Source organism: Pseudopodoces humilis, chromosome 4 (genome assembly GCF_049639895.1).
Source record: "Pseudopodoces humilis isolate 2021_Gansu_Grassland_sample_001 chromosome 4, ASM4963989v1, whole genome shotgun sequence".
Classification (NCBI taxonomy): Eukaryota; Metazoa; Chordata; class Aves; order Passeriformes; family Paridae; genus Pseudopodoces; species Pseudopodoces humilis.
Genome location: NC_142203.1, coordinates 30,659,430 through 30,674,997, shown reverse-complemented (window position 1 = coordinate 30,674,997; position 15,568 = coordinate 30,659,430). Strand labels below are relative to the sequence as shown.

The following is a 15,568-nucleotide window of genomic DNA, read 5'->3' as shown; positions in this document are numbered from 1 at the left end:
TCTGCTGCCTTGAGTGAATAGTCTTTTCTTTCTAACTAAATGTTCTTTTTCTCTCAATTACAAGTTCCCTTTGTTTTCTTTCCCTACAAGAGGTAACTTCGGTCTTCCCATCATCATGGTACTTGCTTGTGTCTTAATCAGTTTGGGTTTCACAAATGAGCTGACCTGGCATAAAAGAATCAAATGGCCCACCACAAAGGATTCTGATAGCACTAAGTTACACTTAATACAAAGCACTGCTCCCACAGGCACTTCTGTTTACATATATGGCTGAAGGATAGAATCTTTCTGATATAATAATGTACTGATTATTTACAAACTCATTCGGATACTAAGTGACCTAGCTTTTTAGACACTGGAAAACATGATGGATTCAAATTTGGTCTCTCTTCTCCAAGGAAAGGATTTATAGCTACTGCTAGAAAACTTTCTTGTCACTGAGAATGACAGACAGATAAACAAAGGTTAGTGGAATTAAATGTAGGGGGTAGTGTTGCATTCAGGATAAAGATATCTCCAAGGAGAAGACATACCTGAGCCCTGAAATCAACTTCTAGGAGTGTTTATGTGATTTGCTTTAGTCATGGGATTAAAAACCTGATTTGTACTAACTCTTTCCTGCCTGGATAGATTGTGTTCTTCTCAGCATTCTGGAGAAGTGTGAGTTTTGTGTTCTTAAATCACTCTTACTAGTATTAAGAAACTTGAGTTGCTAACTTGGTACAGTAGAATTCTTTTACAGCACTGGATGTTTCAAAACTTCTTCATTTGGCCTAGCTTGGTTGTTCAGTTGGATTGTCACCAAAAGTACGTAGCCATTCTGCTTGTTGGGTGCATATGTGCTGAGGGTGGGAGCCAAAAGTAGTGTCCTTTTTTAACAAGGACACATCTAACATCTGTGTACTTCATTCCAAAAGCTGTCTGACAAGCTGCCTTGACCAATATCTCATATAATTGTTTGATGGTGCCAGAATGTATTTTGGTAAAAATAAAAGACGTTGTCTTGAACCTCTCCACTCAAGAAGAATAGCCTTCTATTTCAGCTTCTGTTTTAACCAGCAGTTATTTTTATTGTATTTCACAGAGGGTTTTCATGGATTTGTTTCGTTGTTGTTGTTATTGTTGGGTTTTTTTGGTTTTTTTAAATTCTACTGTATAGAGAATTATTTGCTTGCCTTGATGAAATGAAATAGACAAATACCAATATGATCAGCTTCTTTTCAGAGTTTGTGGTTTTCTTGTTCTGGTACCAATGTATTAAAGTCAAATATCTTCATTCTAGAGGAAAATAAGTAAGGGACTCGTAATACTAGATAAGGTGGTGCTTATATTCTCCCAAACATTACAGTAGTGAATAATTTCTCTAGACTTCATGTTTGAGGTACATGAAGGTCATGTTTTTGTATTCCCTGCCTTCAGTAAATGAACTGAAAACAGTGGTGAGCCAAATGTGAAATTAGGCACACACTTAGAAGATGCATTTTGTCCACTGACACACTTGCCTGAGACAGGGGCTTAAGGGTCTGTATAATGATGCAAACTCAAAAGTGAGATTCCGCTGCTAAAATGTGGCTGGGAAATCATAGCTTTTATAAATGATACCTTGACAATTCTTTTGCCGCCTAGAGCAATGGAGGAGCAAAGCAGAGAGAGCTTTTACTTTTCTGCTTAACACATATGTTTCAGCTTTCTAAACAGTTAAAAATGTTTCTCTTCTAGGATGAAGATTTCCTTACTCTAATTTTCAAGGCTATGATGAAGGATGCCTTGAATTCTTCACATCCAGTCTCTTCTGCTGTTCAGTCTTCAGAGCAAATCGAAGAAATGTTTGATGCTCTTTCTTATATCAAGGTAACTAAAAATATTCCAGAATATTTGGAAAATTATACATTAGCTATTGAAAATATGAATGTGGAATCGCAAGTAAATAGGCACGTATTGACAAACCTTTGGAGGTTATTTACACCCAATTCAATGCAGGATTTCTCAATGTTTTTGAGAATCTATTATTGAGAGACCACCAGCTATTCACAACTCTTCACAGAAGTAAACGTGAATGCCGTTTATTTCTACCTTTAGCACACTTATATAGGGTTTTAGAGGGTCCATGGACCAAGCAAGTTACTGTTGGCTAATACACATAGGTTTACATTTTTTCTCCTGTACACAAGGATATTGTTTTGCTTTACTCTCTATTCTGCAGGAAGGTTTCAAGGACTTTAGCCTTTAATATCACGACTTATTTCAAAGACTGGTTTGTGCAGACAGGCCTTTACTAATATATAAAATATAGCAACAATCTATATAGCATTTAATTAGGAAAATATTATGTATTTGTGGCATTACTTACCACCTTGTTGAATGCTTGAGCACAAAATACAATACTCATGAAGATGTAAGAGGGGAACCAATAAATGAAGCAACATAACCAGCTATGCATATATTCTTCTGATAGCAGACTGTAACAAGTGATTGAAAAAAGAGTAAAAACAAAACACCACAAAAAGTGTGTGAGTAATCACTCAACTTTATACTCCTGCTGGTTTAAAAACCCGCAGTATTTTAGAGATATCCTGAACTGGAGGTTTACCTCTGAATGCAGATTATTATATTGCATATCCTGATGGTCTGAAATTGGATTATTTCTAATGTCTAGTGAGAGTTGTGTGTGAGGCTTATGTTGTTAAAACGTCTCAGTGCCTTGCTTAAAAATGCATGAAAGAAATATCTATATTTGCAGAATTTTTATTCACATTGTCTCAGGTTTTAGATATCAGATTTTGGTAGTGTTGGAGGACAGACTTTTGTTTGTTTATTTTGGATTAGCTGAGATTTTTTTCTATCACTGTCTTGTACTTTCATCTAATTGGAAATCATGACAACAGCTATTTTCTGCTAGAAAATAGTCAAATACTACATCTTCCTCTGCTTAGTGGAATGCAGTTCCCATAACAGTCTTGGTTTGTTTCCTCTGACTTCTTTTTGCAAGTCTCAGCATGTTATCTGGCATCCTTGAATAATATGGGATGCCAAATAGACCTTCGGCAGTGATGTGCTTCCATTTATTTTGAGCTCTGTTTTCTCAACTGCAAGAACAGATAGGTGAGATTTTCAGGTTACCTTGGTTGCCAAATGAATTTGGACTCTCTCCTTTTATCAAAAGGCATGGCTGTTGTTTCATGCTTCAGAGGTGCTGTCTCAAGTAATTCCCTTTTTGGAGAGCTTCTGGAAGCTATGCATTTGGCGTGATCATGTCTTTAGCCAACTTTAGAGATACAAATTCTGTCAGTCTTTGACTGATTGAAACTTCTGTATATAATTTTACTGGAAAAGTTCAGCAAGTGATTGGATTGGAGTTTCAGTCAATTAGTATAACATTATATTTGGAGAATTATTTTATTACTTTATTGCTACTAATAAGTATGTGCACATTTTTAATAGAATTGTACCAGCCTACACCTATAAAAACTGACCAAAAGAGGTTTTGCACATTGTCAGAAATAGTGTTTTCACAGTTGCTTTCTGTGTTTCAGAGGATTTCATTGCATGTCTTTTCATTCATGCATGAAGTTTTTGTATTCTATTGATCTTGTCCCTATAACTTACGTGAAGTTCTTGGCAATTCACATGAGAAGACACTTGCAGTGTAGTCCCTAATAAGCAAAGAGTTGTCTGTTATTGAATTGTTCGGCATAATTTGTTTTACTGGTCTGCCAACTGACACAGATTAACAGGTGACCTCTACATGGTACTGTCTGGAATAGAAATAATTGTACAGTATTTTTTTTAGTCTGACTGTTTTGCAGACTGCTAGTAACACCCATGGGTGGGACAAGATCCACCTGTAACAACAGAGTGTATGGAGGGATATGACAGTAGGAAAAAAAAAGGAACAGAACTGTAGGTTACGTATGGATGCATACAGGAGAGGAAATTGCAGCCATATTATTAAAACCTGTAGTAAGGACTATTCCTGATGTTTGATGAGTAGTGAATAACCAGGCAGCCTTCAGTTTCAGATGGGATGTTACTCAAATTCCAGAACTTGAGTTCAGAATACATGAGAACAATGCATTATTTCTTGAATATTTTGTCCTTTACTTCTTGTTTTTTTCCTAGAAGTAGTACCAAAAAATAAAAAGTGCACCTTTAAACTATTCTTGATCTATGGCTGCTCCTCTGTGTTCAGTTCTACAGTATGCAAGTTCTCAGTAAATTTACTTATTGGTGGCTTTGACAAAGAAGCATTCACAGCCCTATTGATACTAAAACTACTCAGTTACTACTTTTTTTTTTTTCTTTTCAAGACATGGCTGTATTTAAACACATCAAAGTGTTCTTGTTCTTCTGCAGTCAATTCCAGTCTACCAAGTGTATCTCATCTTTTTCCTGTGTTTTTAGGTTTTTGATACAACTTCACATCATAAGACTGTTAAACACTGATTCGCAAGTGCAGTTCTGTAGCATACAGATGAGCATTGGTAATGAAAAATGGTAGCCAGAAGAGACAGAAAGAAGACAATATTTTTCAGATTATGTTAATAGGAAAAATTGTCAAATTCTACTTGTCCATTTTGTAATTGTAGTTTGAGCCTTTAATTTTTTTTTTTCCAAAGCAGCTGAGAAAAGTTTTCAAACTCCATTAACCTTTTCTGTAACTGTATTTGAGTTTATAAAATAGTAAAAGAATATTTTTCCAAGGTAGCAGAGTGTAAAAGTAATTATTTGTAGGATAATATTTGGAATAAAATCTGCTAGCTTCTCACTTACTCCTGTACCGTGTAAGAGCTGTAGTATGCATATGCTTAAAAAAGTTCTGTAACTTCAATTTACTGATTCATTTTCCTCTTTTTTTCTCCCTAAAGGGGGCTTCACTTCTTTTGATGCTGAAGCATTATCTCACTAAGGATGTTTTCCAAGCTGGCATTGAGGTGTACTTGCATAATCACAACTACGGAACTGCCCATAGTGATGACCTGTGGGACAGCATGAATGAGGTATCAATCCTTGATTCGCTGTTCTTTTCTTTTTTTTTTTTATCTCCACTTCTTTAAGAGTATCATGTTTTTATTTATTTCCTTGTTTATGAAAAAAATAGAATAATGGACTGCAGATAAATACTCTTAATTTTTTTCTCATCCTATTCCAAAGTTCTCTCATATGCATAGGGAGACTACTGAAGCTTCTAGAGGTACATTGGGTATCATCCCAAAAAAGCACTGTGAGTGGGTACGTACTGCCATGCATGTCCATTCAGTGCAGACATACCCTCTCTAGAATTACATGGGTAGTGTGTTAAGACCAGGATGAAAGTAATAAAATTCAGGATAAAATTTACACTCAAGGAACAGCTAAATCCAGCCTTGCAGAGGGTTACTCTATACTACTGTAATTTTTTTGGTGATAGCTTCTGTTTTAATAAGTGTGATGAAATTTTAGGAAAGCAGACTGTACAAGCAGCTCTCAAATTAGAAGGCAGGCATAAGGCTGTGTCGAGTTTTAAAGTGAGCGTGAAGGGCTCAAGGAAGCATGGGTTTGGGCAGAAGAGAGTGAAGGCTAGAGACAGCAAGGCTGTGGGAGTCAGAGAGGCCAGGGAAAGGAGGGTGGAGAGACAGCAGGAAGGATAGGGGAAGGACTGAGGGTCCAGAGAACTACAGGTCTGCCTGTTGTTTCATGCTTCAGAGGTGCTGTCTCAAGCATTATACTACCCTGGCCTGAACTGAGTGCCAGGGTAGCTCATGGAGCAGATCATCTTTAGTACCATTACACAGCACATACAGGACAACCAGGGATCCGGCCCAGCTAGCATGGATTTAGGAGGGACAGGTCCTGCCTGACCAACCTGGTCTCCTTTTAAGATCAGGTGACTTGCCTGGTGGATGAAGGAGAGGTCGATGTTGCCTTCCTGATCTTCAGCAAAGTATCACTTTGATACTGTCTTCAAAAGCATTTTCCTGGAAAAACTGGCAGCTCACAGCCTGGACAGGTGCCCTCCTTGTTGGGTTAAAAACAATCTGCACAGCCAAGCCCAGAAAGTAGAGGGAAATGTACAAGTTCATTGTCAAAATGATTGTTTACAGATGCAAAACCATGCTACCACTTAATTGGTAACTTAAGAAGAAAATGAAGTGTTCTCCATTTGCTATTTTCTTGTTATGATTGTTTTTACAGATTACCAATGGAACACTAGATGTAAAGAAAATGATGAAGACTTGGATTGTGCATAAAGGATTTCCTTTAGTCACTGTTGTCCGAAAGGGAAAGATTATTTCAGTGCAACAGGAGAAATTTTTGTATCGTGTAGAACCAGAAAACTGGACATCAGATACAAGGTTATTACCTTCTTAATACCTTTTATCCGTTAAAAGAAAGGTGCTGTCTTAAACCTTGTACATCTTTCTCACTTGTATTCAGGCCTCTTAGTATTTCCTTTGAAGGCAGGTCGTAATAGAGAATTCAGCACAGAAATGCACACATATAGTATCTGCCTGATACTGATACTGATGTCTATTTCCACTGAATCAACTGGTAAAAATCAGTGACACCCTTTGTAGTCTGAATTTCTTACGTGCATTGTTTTCCTGAAGCTTTTAAGCTTGACATCATGAGATGGTTTTCAATACCAAAAGGCAGATCTCATAAGTAAAGGTTTCTTTACATTTGAGAAAGTTCTGTGTATCTAACAAGACTCTGTAGAAAGTCAGGTTAAGTAAGTTTTACAGAAGTTACAGATGCATGTATGCTACTTCAGAGCCTCTGCTTCTTACTTCCAAATTTCAAGTGTATACCTTGGGCTTTGCTACAAGACTATAGAGAAGCTAGAATCAATGCTTCCTTGGCTTCAGAATTATAAGATGACACTACTGCATGACAACAGGTGACCGAATATATAACAGAGACAATATCCATTGTACCAAAACCTAAAAGGAATTACATATGCAAATACTGAAGAAGATGTGGCAATTGATAATTTTAAAATTTTGTTTACTGCAAATGTTACTCACCTTATGACCCTCAACAGTGTCTTCTAACAAAAATATGTAAGTGTGAATTCTTTTGAGATTTTGCTGGTTTTATTCAGTTATTTGGAGTTTTAACAGGAACTGAGTCCATTGTATCTTCTTTCAGAAAATTAGATCTGTAAAAGAAATTTGTCTCTTGAAACATAGAAATTTAGAGGATTCTGTTTTGTTTTTATTATGTGGAGAAAAAAAAGCAATGTGGGGTTGAAAGGTAAGGGAAGAAGGAAGGATTTTTAAGATACATAATTTCTGTTTCTAGTTGATATAGATTTGGGGCATACATGAAAAGGTTTTGAAAAAGAGCACTCTTTTTTCAAAAAGAATCTTCTTTTTTACATGTGAGTCATATGTACATACAGAGGGGGTCCCTGTCAAAATCAGATTAATATGTGCAGTGTCTTTGATCCCACCCAGATTTATGTTTTTCTCTAAATAGACAAGTTCTTACCATCATCATGAGCCTCCTTATAATTTATTCTTCCAGCTGACAGTTTACTTAAGAAAGTCTTCATGGTATACAATTAATTATGATTTCTATACAATGATTTGGAATTTGAGTCTTGTACTTGGATAATATTTTTATTTAAAACTTGTAAAAGATCAGAAAAACAACGTTGGACTCAGGTAAAAATAATACTGGATGAATTTCTGATGCAGCCAGAGATTTACTGTAAGATTTTATACAAGCTACCTAGCATGCTGGAACTGGGAAAGAAGTACAAGGAAAAGTGGAGTCCATCAGGGACTAGTGTGGTTTAAGGTCTTCATCAGTGACATACACAGTTGGATCAAGTGCCCCTGCAGAGAATTTGTAGATGACACCAAGCAGAGTGGAGCAGTTGGTGTGCCTGGGGGAAGGGATGCCATCCAGAGGAATCTGGACAAACACAAGCAGTGGGCCCGTGGTCAGGGCAACCTCTGGTATCAACACAGGCTGGGGGATGAACAAATCAAGAGCAGCCTTGCAAAGGAGGGCTGGCGGGAGGGGCATGATGGTACTAGACACAGACCAGCAGTGTGCATTCACAGCCCAGAATTCCAGTTGTATCTTGGGCTGCATCCAAAGCAGCATGGGCAGCAAGGGGGAGGGAGAGGATTCTGCCCCTCTGCACCTCTCTGGTGAGATTCCACCTGGAACCCTGCATCCAGCTCTGGGGTCCCAGCACAGGAAGGACATGGACCTGCTGGAGCAAGTGTATAGGAGGTTCACAAAAACAATCAGGTGGACAGAACACTTTTCTATACAAGGACAGACAGACAGTTTGGGCTGTTCACCCTGGAGAACAAAAGGTTCTGTGGAGACCTCACTGCATTTTTTCAAGTACTTAAAGGAAAGATGGTGACAGACCTTTTAGCAGGTCCTGTCGTGACAGGACAAGGAATAATGGTTTTAAAATAAAAAGGATAGACTTAGACTAGATATAAGGAATAGTATTTTTACAATAAGGGTGGTAAAACAGTGGCAGTGATGGCCCAGAGAGGTGGTTGATGCCCCATCCCTGAAAACATTCAGGACCAGGTTCATTGTGACTCTAAGCAACCTGATCTAGTTGAAGATGTCCCTGCTCATTGCAGGGGAGCTGAGCTAGGTGACCTTAAAATGTCACTTTGAACTCAATCTATTCTCTAAAATGTACCCATTTATCAACATGGTGGGATTTTAGAAAATAATTTCTATGAAAGCTGTGCATTTATTCTTTCATCATATTCTGACTATATAAATGAGATTTATACTTTATTATTTTACACAGCATTCAGTGATCCTAGTATTATTAGTATACAGAAGTGCATAGACTAAAACAAAACAAACCATTCAAGGGAGATAATATGTATATAGCATGTCAGTAAACATTTTTTTTTCTTTGCAGTTACCTGTGGCATATTCCTCTCACTTACATAACAAATAAGTGCAACTTCACCCATTGTACTAATGCATTTTTACTGGATCAGAAGTCAGGTACGTGAGTAAAAGCTTTGGTAGCAAGTTATGTAAGTGTTACAGATACATGATTTTTCTGAGAACACCCTTGAGTAAGATGTGAAGCTGAAGACACACAGGGTACAAAATAATTCCAGAGATATGAAGCAAAGCATTGCTGGTATTTTCACCATCAGAGAGTTGGTTTCCTGTAGCACTGTGTGTATAAATACATGACAGCAACTGGAACAGAAGCACAGGTTTGAAATTTGTAAAAGCCTGTGCATTTCATCACAGTGCATACACACAGTCTCTCAAACTGCATGTTCTTTAGAGAACAAGTTATGTGGAAGTTGATCTGCCAGTTTGCTGAAATGTTAGGAAGTAACTTTCCACTGAAATGTTCATTTAATTGTATAGGAAGATACTTTATTTGGAATAGTAGATAAGACTGTTTGAAAGAACAACTGGACAAAAGGAGAAAAATTAACTGACACGACTTGGGGCAGACTGTGATAATGTTCATTCAATCAGATGTAGGAAGAAGAATGACAAAGTACAACCTGGAATTTTTGAGACGTCTTTTGAAACTTTTGTACTGGCTTTTCCTTCTTCATTGTAGAGGCCAATAGTGTGAAATAATTTATTGTCTCTCTGGAACTAGTCTACTTCATGGACTTTGAACAAACAGTTGCTAAATGTTTGTTTCTGCTGATAACACATTGTCTGTCCACTAGCTGTCATTGAACTTCCAGAAGAGGTGGAATGGATAAAATTCAATGTGGACATGAATGGCTATTATATGGTACACTATACTGAAGACTGGAAAACACTGATTGATCTGTTGAAAAAAAACCACACGGCTCTGAGTCCTAAAGACAGAGCGAATTTGATCAACAATATCTTCAACCTTGCACGGTAAGACTTCTATATTGGAAAAGGTATTGAAGGTGTTTCAAGGTTTTTCCAAGTCAGCAAAGATCAGGTTTAGTTTCTAAAGACAGCTACTTCAGAGAAAGTTTAATTCAGTCTTCAACAGCCTGGTCACTGATGCTCTAGATGTTATCTCCCTCTTCTTTATAGTACCATCTGTTTATTTGGATCACAGCCACATCATAGTTTCCATTTCTGGAAGACACTATTTTGTTTAGTGTCCAATAATCTGCCTGCTAGACTCTTTTCCTGTACTCTAATGCTCCACTTCAGAAAAGTAAGCTGTTTCCCTCTTGAATTTTTACGGGTGCCCTCTCATGTGTTCACCAGCACTGTCAGAACAGGCGAGGTTGAACATTATGGATAGTCTCTTAAGAAGCTGCTATTCTATCTGAGTACCCTTATTTATGACAAATATTTTCAGACATCCTTGCCACACTTCTTTACCCATTTTCAATTTTTTTTAATTGAAGGCATGTTAGTGTCCATTGTTGCTTTGTTGTAATCTTACTGAAGTTAAAAGTATGAAAAGTTCTACATGTAAATTGTTTCTTATATCATTCCCTCTATTTGCTTATCTCTCCATTAATGTAATGGAAAAGCATCACTTTTGATTGTTTCAGGGAGTTCTTCTGTTTCGTAATCCATTTTAATGCTTGTGTTCACTGACCTATAGTCTAGGAAGAGAGTCTCTGGAAAAGGCCTTTGAGTTGATTGATTACCTCAACAAAGAGAACAGTACTGCACCACTTACTCAAGCTTTGTTTCAGCTGAGTCTTATATACAGCCTTTTAGACAAAAAGGGTGAACAACAACTGGCAGCACGAGTCATGGTATGTCTTTATTTTTTATAAATGATAATTTTAAATAATTAGCTATAATGTTCTTTTTAGTTACATTCTCTTTTTACATGTTGACTGCTTAACATAGTCATTAATTTCACTAAGTTAGATGGGGATTCTAGAGAGTTGCCAGTCTTGCCAGCTTTTTCTAATGATCTCTTACCAAAATGCTACACTTTTTGGACTAGCTTCTTTCCCACTCCTTCCCCTGTTTCCACACCATACCCATATGTCCCAAAATGGTTGTAGGGAGTGTGGTGCAGTGGGAACACAGTGGTGTCTGGGGCTTTCTTAAAGTTCCCATACAGGTCAATTTAGTATAAACATGTAATTAAACAGATTCCATGTACTTTTTTTGTACAGAAAAGTTATTTTCAAAAGTAAGAGTGGCTAGAAATCGTAGATCTAATTGCTTTGTAGAGAGACAAGAGAAAAAACCAAAACTGTATACTGTATAAACAGAAACACAAGGATGGGTGTCACTGTCCTGTTCCAGTTGTGCAGTAAATACAGTAACACAATACAGTTTTACAGACTTGACAGTGAAACCAATATTGTAGGTTCAGTTCTTGATGATCATGTCTTTTATTCCTCTGTTTACCTTCTTATTATGGAGCTTCTTCTCCATATTCAACTACTGGTTTAAAATCACCTTTGCTGCTTTACGGTGTAAAACATCAGTAAAGAAATTTAGTTTATAAGAAAACTATTAAATTATTATATAAAATAGCAGATGATTTTTCTTTATGCTAGATAGGAATAATTAGTGAGTGCTTAAGTAAACAAGGAAAAAAAGCACTATTTTAATTTACCCAAAGTTGTTATGTATCTGCTATAAACATCCCAAGCTTTGGTTTGCAGTGTCAGCAGTTTTATTTAAGTTCAAAAGTTTTAGCTGAGATGTGGTAGCTGATCAGGCATCCAGCTGTGGTTTTGGCAAGCTGCAAAACTACAAAACTGAAAGATGTTCAGCCTGCAGACATACAAAAGTAGTTTCTTTTTGCTAGACAAAGGTGTATTTACTGTGACTTGATGAAGTTAAAAGCAGTTAAATATACAGAAGTTGTAGTATGTTGAGATTGTAAGCTGATTACAAGCAAGTCTGAGCTTTGGCTCAAAGAGTAGTCTTCAGTTTCCATGTGCAATTTAAGATGTAACTTGGCACATCTTTTGGATTTATGTGGTATCTGATACTTATTCCTACGGTTAAGAAATAGCACTAATAAGTTGGAAAACTACTACATTTAGCTTCCACAGTTCAAAAGGGTTTTTTTGGGGGTTTTTTTTTGGTTTGTGTTTTTTTTGGTTGTTGTTGTTTCTTGGGGTTTTTTTTTCTTATTTTAAACTAGTTTTGTGTATAGAAAATCCTTTTGGAAGGAATTAGCTATTGCTAGTAACTTTTTCCTCCTTTAGCATAGGATAGAGCACTTGCTTGGAGATAAAATTGATCAACAGCACTGGACAGATGATGGGGCCATGTCTGAACGAGATCTCCGGTCAACACTGCTGGCTTTTGCCTGCACCCATGATATAAGAAACTGTAGAGCAACTGCTGCTGAGAAGTTTGAGACATGGATGAAGTCTAATGGAACAATAAGGTACCACAAAAACTGACCTTCCACTCCCTTTACCTATCTAGTTTCCCGTTACATTGCCACCATTGGCAACAACACCACCATTGGCCACCCAACAACAAAAAGAACAATTAAAAAAAAAACCTTCACCACACCACCAAAACAACTTAGTATTGATAAAGAATGCAATTCTATCTTTAACTGTTCCATGTGTAGAAGGAATTGCTGTTTCACAATGAGAGGATGACTGCTAGACTTTATCTCCACTCTAATTAAGTTTAACTGCAAAACCAGCCATAAAATTTTCTTTCATCTCCATTTCCTGAGCTGCATGCTGAAAGAAGATTACTTTGTGGCAAAGCCAAAGCACACCTTTTATCATGCAGAATTCATTCTGCTTTGGATTCATGTGCATTTTGAGCCATGGAAAATTTTTAGTTTTCTACACAATTTTCTTTTTTTTCATGTGACTAGATGATTTGCCTTTTCCTAGTGACAGAAAGTATTAGATTGGCATGAAATTGAGTCATGACAAATCTTACCAATTGCTACAGAATCAAATTTCTCCAAGAGAAAGACATCTCCTTCCAGTTAATCTTTTAATTCTGTGACTTCTTTCCTCAGGTAAGTATTTTTCTGCCCCCTTTGCTTATTTGTTTTGTTGCTTTTGTTTTTCCCTGTAGTCTGCCTAGTGATGTTCTGAAAGCCATATTTGCAGTTGGAGCCAAGTCTAATGAAGGCTGGGAATTCCTCCTGAAGATGTACTTCTCTTCAGTTTCTGAAGCAGAGAAAAGCAAAATGATTGAAGCCTTGGCCAGCACAGAGGATGCCAGAAAGCTGATCTGGTATGAAGGAGCAAAAAAGTTGTATGCTGTGTAAATTACAAATGATAAAATGTTCTTGGAAAAGTACATTGCCTTTTTTCAATTGTTGAAAAAATTTCTGATTGCTAAAGAAAATCCATGCAGATGTTTTGCACAGGCTTCCATACACAGGAAGAACCTGAGATTTTTGACTTAAAAATTACTTACGTAACAGAGCAGCACAAAAAAACAAATTCTGAATATGCATAAAGAGAAAAGAATTGAATGTAAAGGCTTTGCACTGCTGGTAACACATAATTTCAGATTTTGCAGTGCAGGTAACAAAATTGCAAGCTGTTCTGTAGAACCCTAAAAGATTGATATGTCTTTATAATTCAAATAATAACTAGTTGAGGTATATTTTTTGTTTGCTATTTTTCCTCTTCTTTTTTTCCATTTCTTTCTTTGGGTGAAAATTTGACTTTACATTATATTCCTCTCTGTAGACTAAATCTTAATACTGCATGGAGAACACAAACTGCTAATTTAGTCTTCAGCTTCCCTCTCTTACCTCTTCGATGTATTGTTTTTCTTTTACAAGTTACTAGAATTTACTTCATCTTTTCCAACACCAGTGAAAATTCAGGTACTTGGATTAAAGCTAGGGTCACTCTGATTTCTGGAAATTAAAGCTAAGTAAATGCAGTTGTTGTGGTAAAATGTAACATTAATTTCTCCCAGATGCCAGAAGCTGCTTGCTTGAGGTATTATATCATCTTTTCCATCTAATTGAGGACTTTCAGGAAACCCATGTGGACATATGAATAGATGTTTTTTTCCTGTTTCTTTGCATATGCTTTGTCTCCTAGGCTAATGCAGAACAGTCTTGAAGGAGAAATCATCAGGTCACAGGAGCTTTCACATATCATAGCAACTGTTAGCCAGAGTTTGCCTGGATATTTGCTGGCCTGGGACTTCGTCAAAGAGAACTGGGAAAAACTTACACAAAAGTAAGGCATTTGATGCAGCTGAAACTTCAAACTCACAGTGGCAAAAGCACCTGTTTGTTTCTTTCAAACAAGACAATAAATAGTATCATTCATCTAAGAGGATTCATATAAAAATTCTGAACCATATTTTAAAATCAGAGTTTAAAAATATAACTTGCTACATAAAATTTGAAGTCTCAACTCAATTGTACTAAAGCCTCAGAGTAACTCTAAACAATCTTGATCTTAATTTCTCTTGAAAGGTTTCTGTCTCTAAGATGTTTGGTTCAGTTGCAAGATATTTATGTGGATCAAATGGATCCAAAAGGACATCCAGAGAATTAATGCAGTATTTATTTTTTTCTGAACTGTCACAGCACTCCTAAAACCAAGTAACCAAAATAACCCACTTGCTTCAGAAATACATTCTTTCACTGGCCTTGAAGGGTACCCAGCAGGAAAGCTGGCCCTGCAAGTCCTCAAAAAGCCAACAGTACTAGAAACCTCTGTTTCTAAATTCCAGCTTTGATTTTTAACAGTTTCACGCTGCTAAAAATGTTTCTCCTCTGTGAAAACTTCTTCTCTAGCAAGCTCTTTGTAACCAATATTACAGAGTTACCTCGCTTGGAAGAAACCTGGTAGCAAGTTCAGTTCTGGTAGAACTTCAGTGCACATACAGTACCACAAATACAGATCTTGATATTCACTGTGTGGTGTCCTCAGTTCTTTACTATTTGATCTGTGATAGAAGTTGGAAAATTTTCCATGGCTTTTGCTCTAACATTACATTTTTAGAGGGAATAAGGAGCTAGAAGCTTGGATTTCTAAGACCATGTATTTCTTTTGAAAAATAAGGTATGTAATTGTAATGTAAGGTATTGAATTTAACTGCTTTTAATATTTTCCAACTACTAAATAAAAAAGTAGAAACAGTAGAAAAGAATGCATACATATACCAAAACTGCATCTTAAAATGTCTCCTAGCTGAAAATACTTGTTTGTCTTTCAGGTTTCACCTAGGCTCATATACCATCCAGAATATCATTAGCTGGTCAACTTCTCAGTTTGCAACAAAGGCACATCTACTTGAGGTTGGTGGCTCAATCTGCTAGAAAGGGGTATTTTCTAGTGCCAGTGCTGTTTTCTTTTAGTTGAAGGATGAATGAAGCACATGTGAACATGTTATTTATATTCTTGACACCCTGGTGCAAGTATTTGTATCAGTTGCTTTCCCTGGTTCACACATGGCAAATATATGCATAGACATTGGGGGATTATATACTGAGTCTGTGACAGAGGTGCATTACAGAGTTGAACCCAGTTACTGGTTTTTACTGTTGTGTTTTCCTGTGCACTGGAATGCACCCTGTTCCTGCACCCTGTCTCACAAAATAATGATTTGAATTACATGTAATTTTGGTCTAGATTTTTTAAACAAGCTATGCTTTCTGTATTTCTGAAATGTGTTACTGTGCCATAAAAATTGC

The 15,568-nt window shown here is 36.8% G+C and overlaps 1 protein-coding gene across 2 annotated transcripts in view; it reads left to right on the top strand.

The window, feature by feature from the left end:
• Window positions 1-15,568, top strand: part of LNPEP (leucyl and cystinyl aminopeptidase) — a 56,041-nt gene that overhangs the window by 39,219 nt on the left and 1,254 nt on the right. For both annotated transcript variants that reach the window (XM_005532423.3, XM_014260981.2), the window contains 10 exons: window positions 1,720-1,851; window positions 4,866-4,997; window positions 6,172-6,332; window positions 8,891-8,979; window positions 9,678-9,858; window positions 10,550-10,706; window positions 12,129-12,313; window positions 12,973-13,134; window positions 13,962-14,102; window positions 15,091-15,172. In XM_005532423.3, coding sequence (XP_005532480.1) covers window positions 1,720-1,851; window positions 4,866-4,997; window positions 6,172-6,332; window positions 8,891-8,979; window positions 9,678-9,858; window positions 10,550-10,706; window positions 12,129-12,313; window positions 12,973-13,134; window positions 13,962-14,102; window positions 15,091-15,172 — 1,422 coding nt within the window. The remainder of the gene's footprint in view (window positions 1-1,719; window positions 1,852-4,865; window positions 4,998-6,171; window positions 6,333-8,890; window positions 8,980-9,677; window positions 9,859-10,549; window positions 10,707-12,128; window positions 12,314-12,972; window positions 13,135-13,961; window positions 14,103-15,090; window positions 15,173-15,568) is intronic.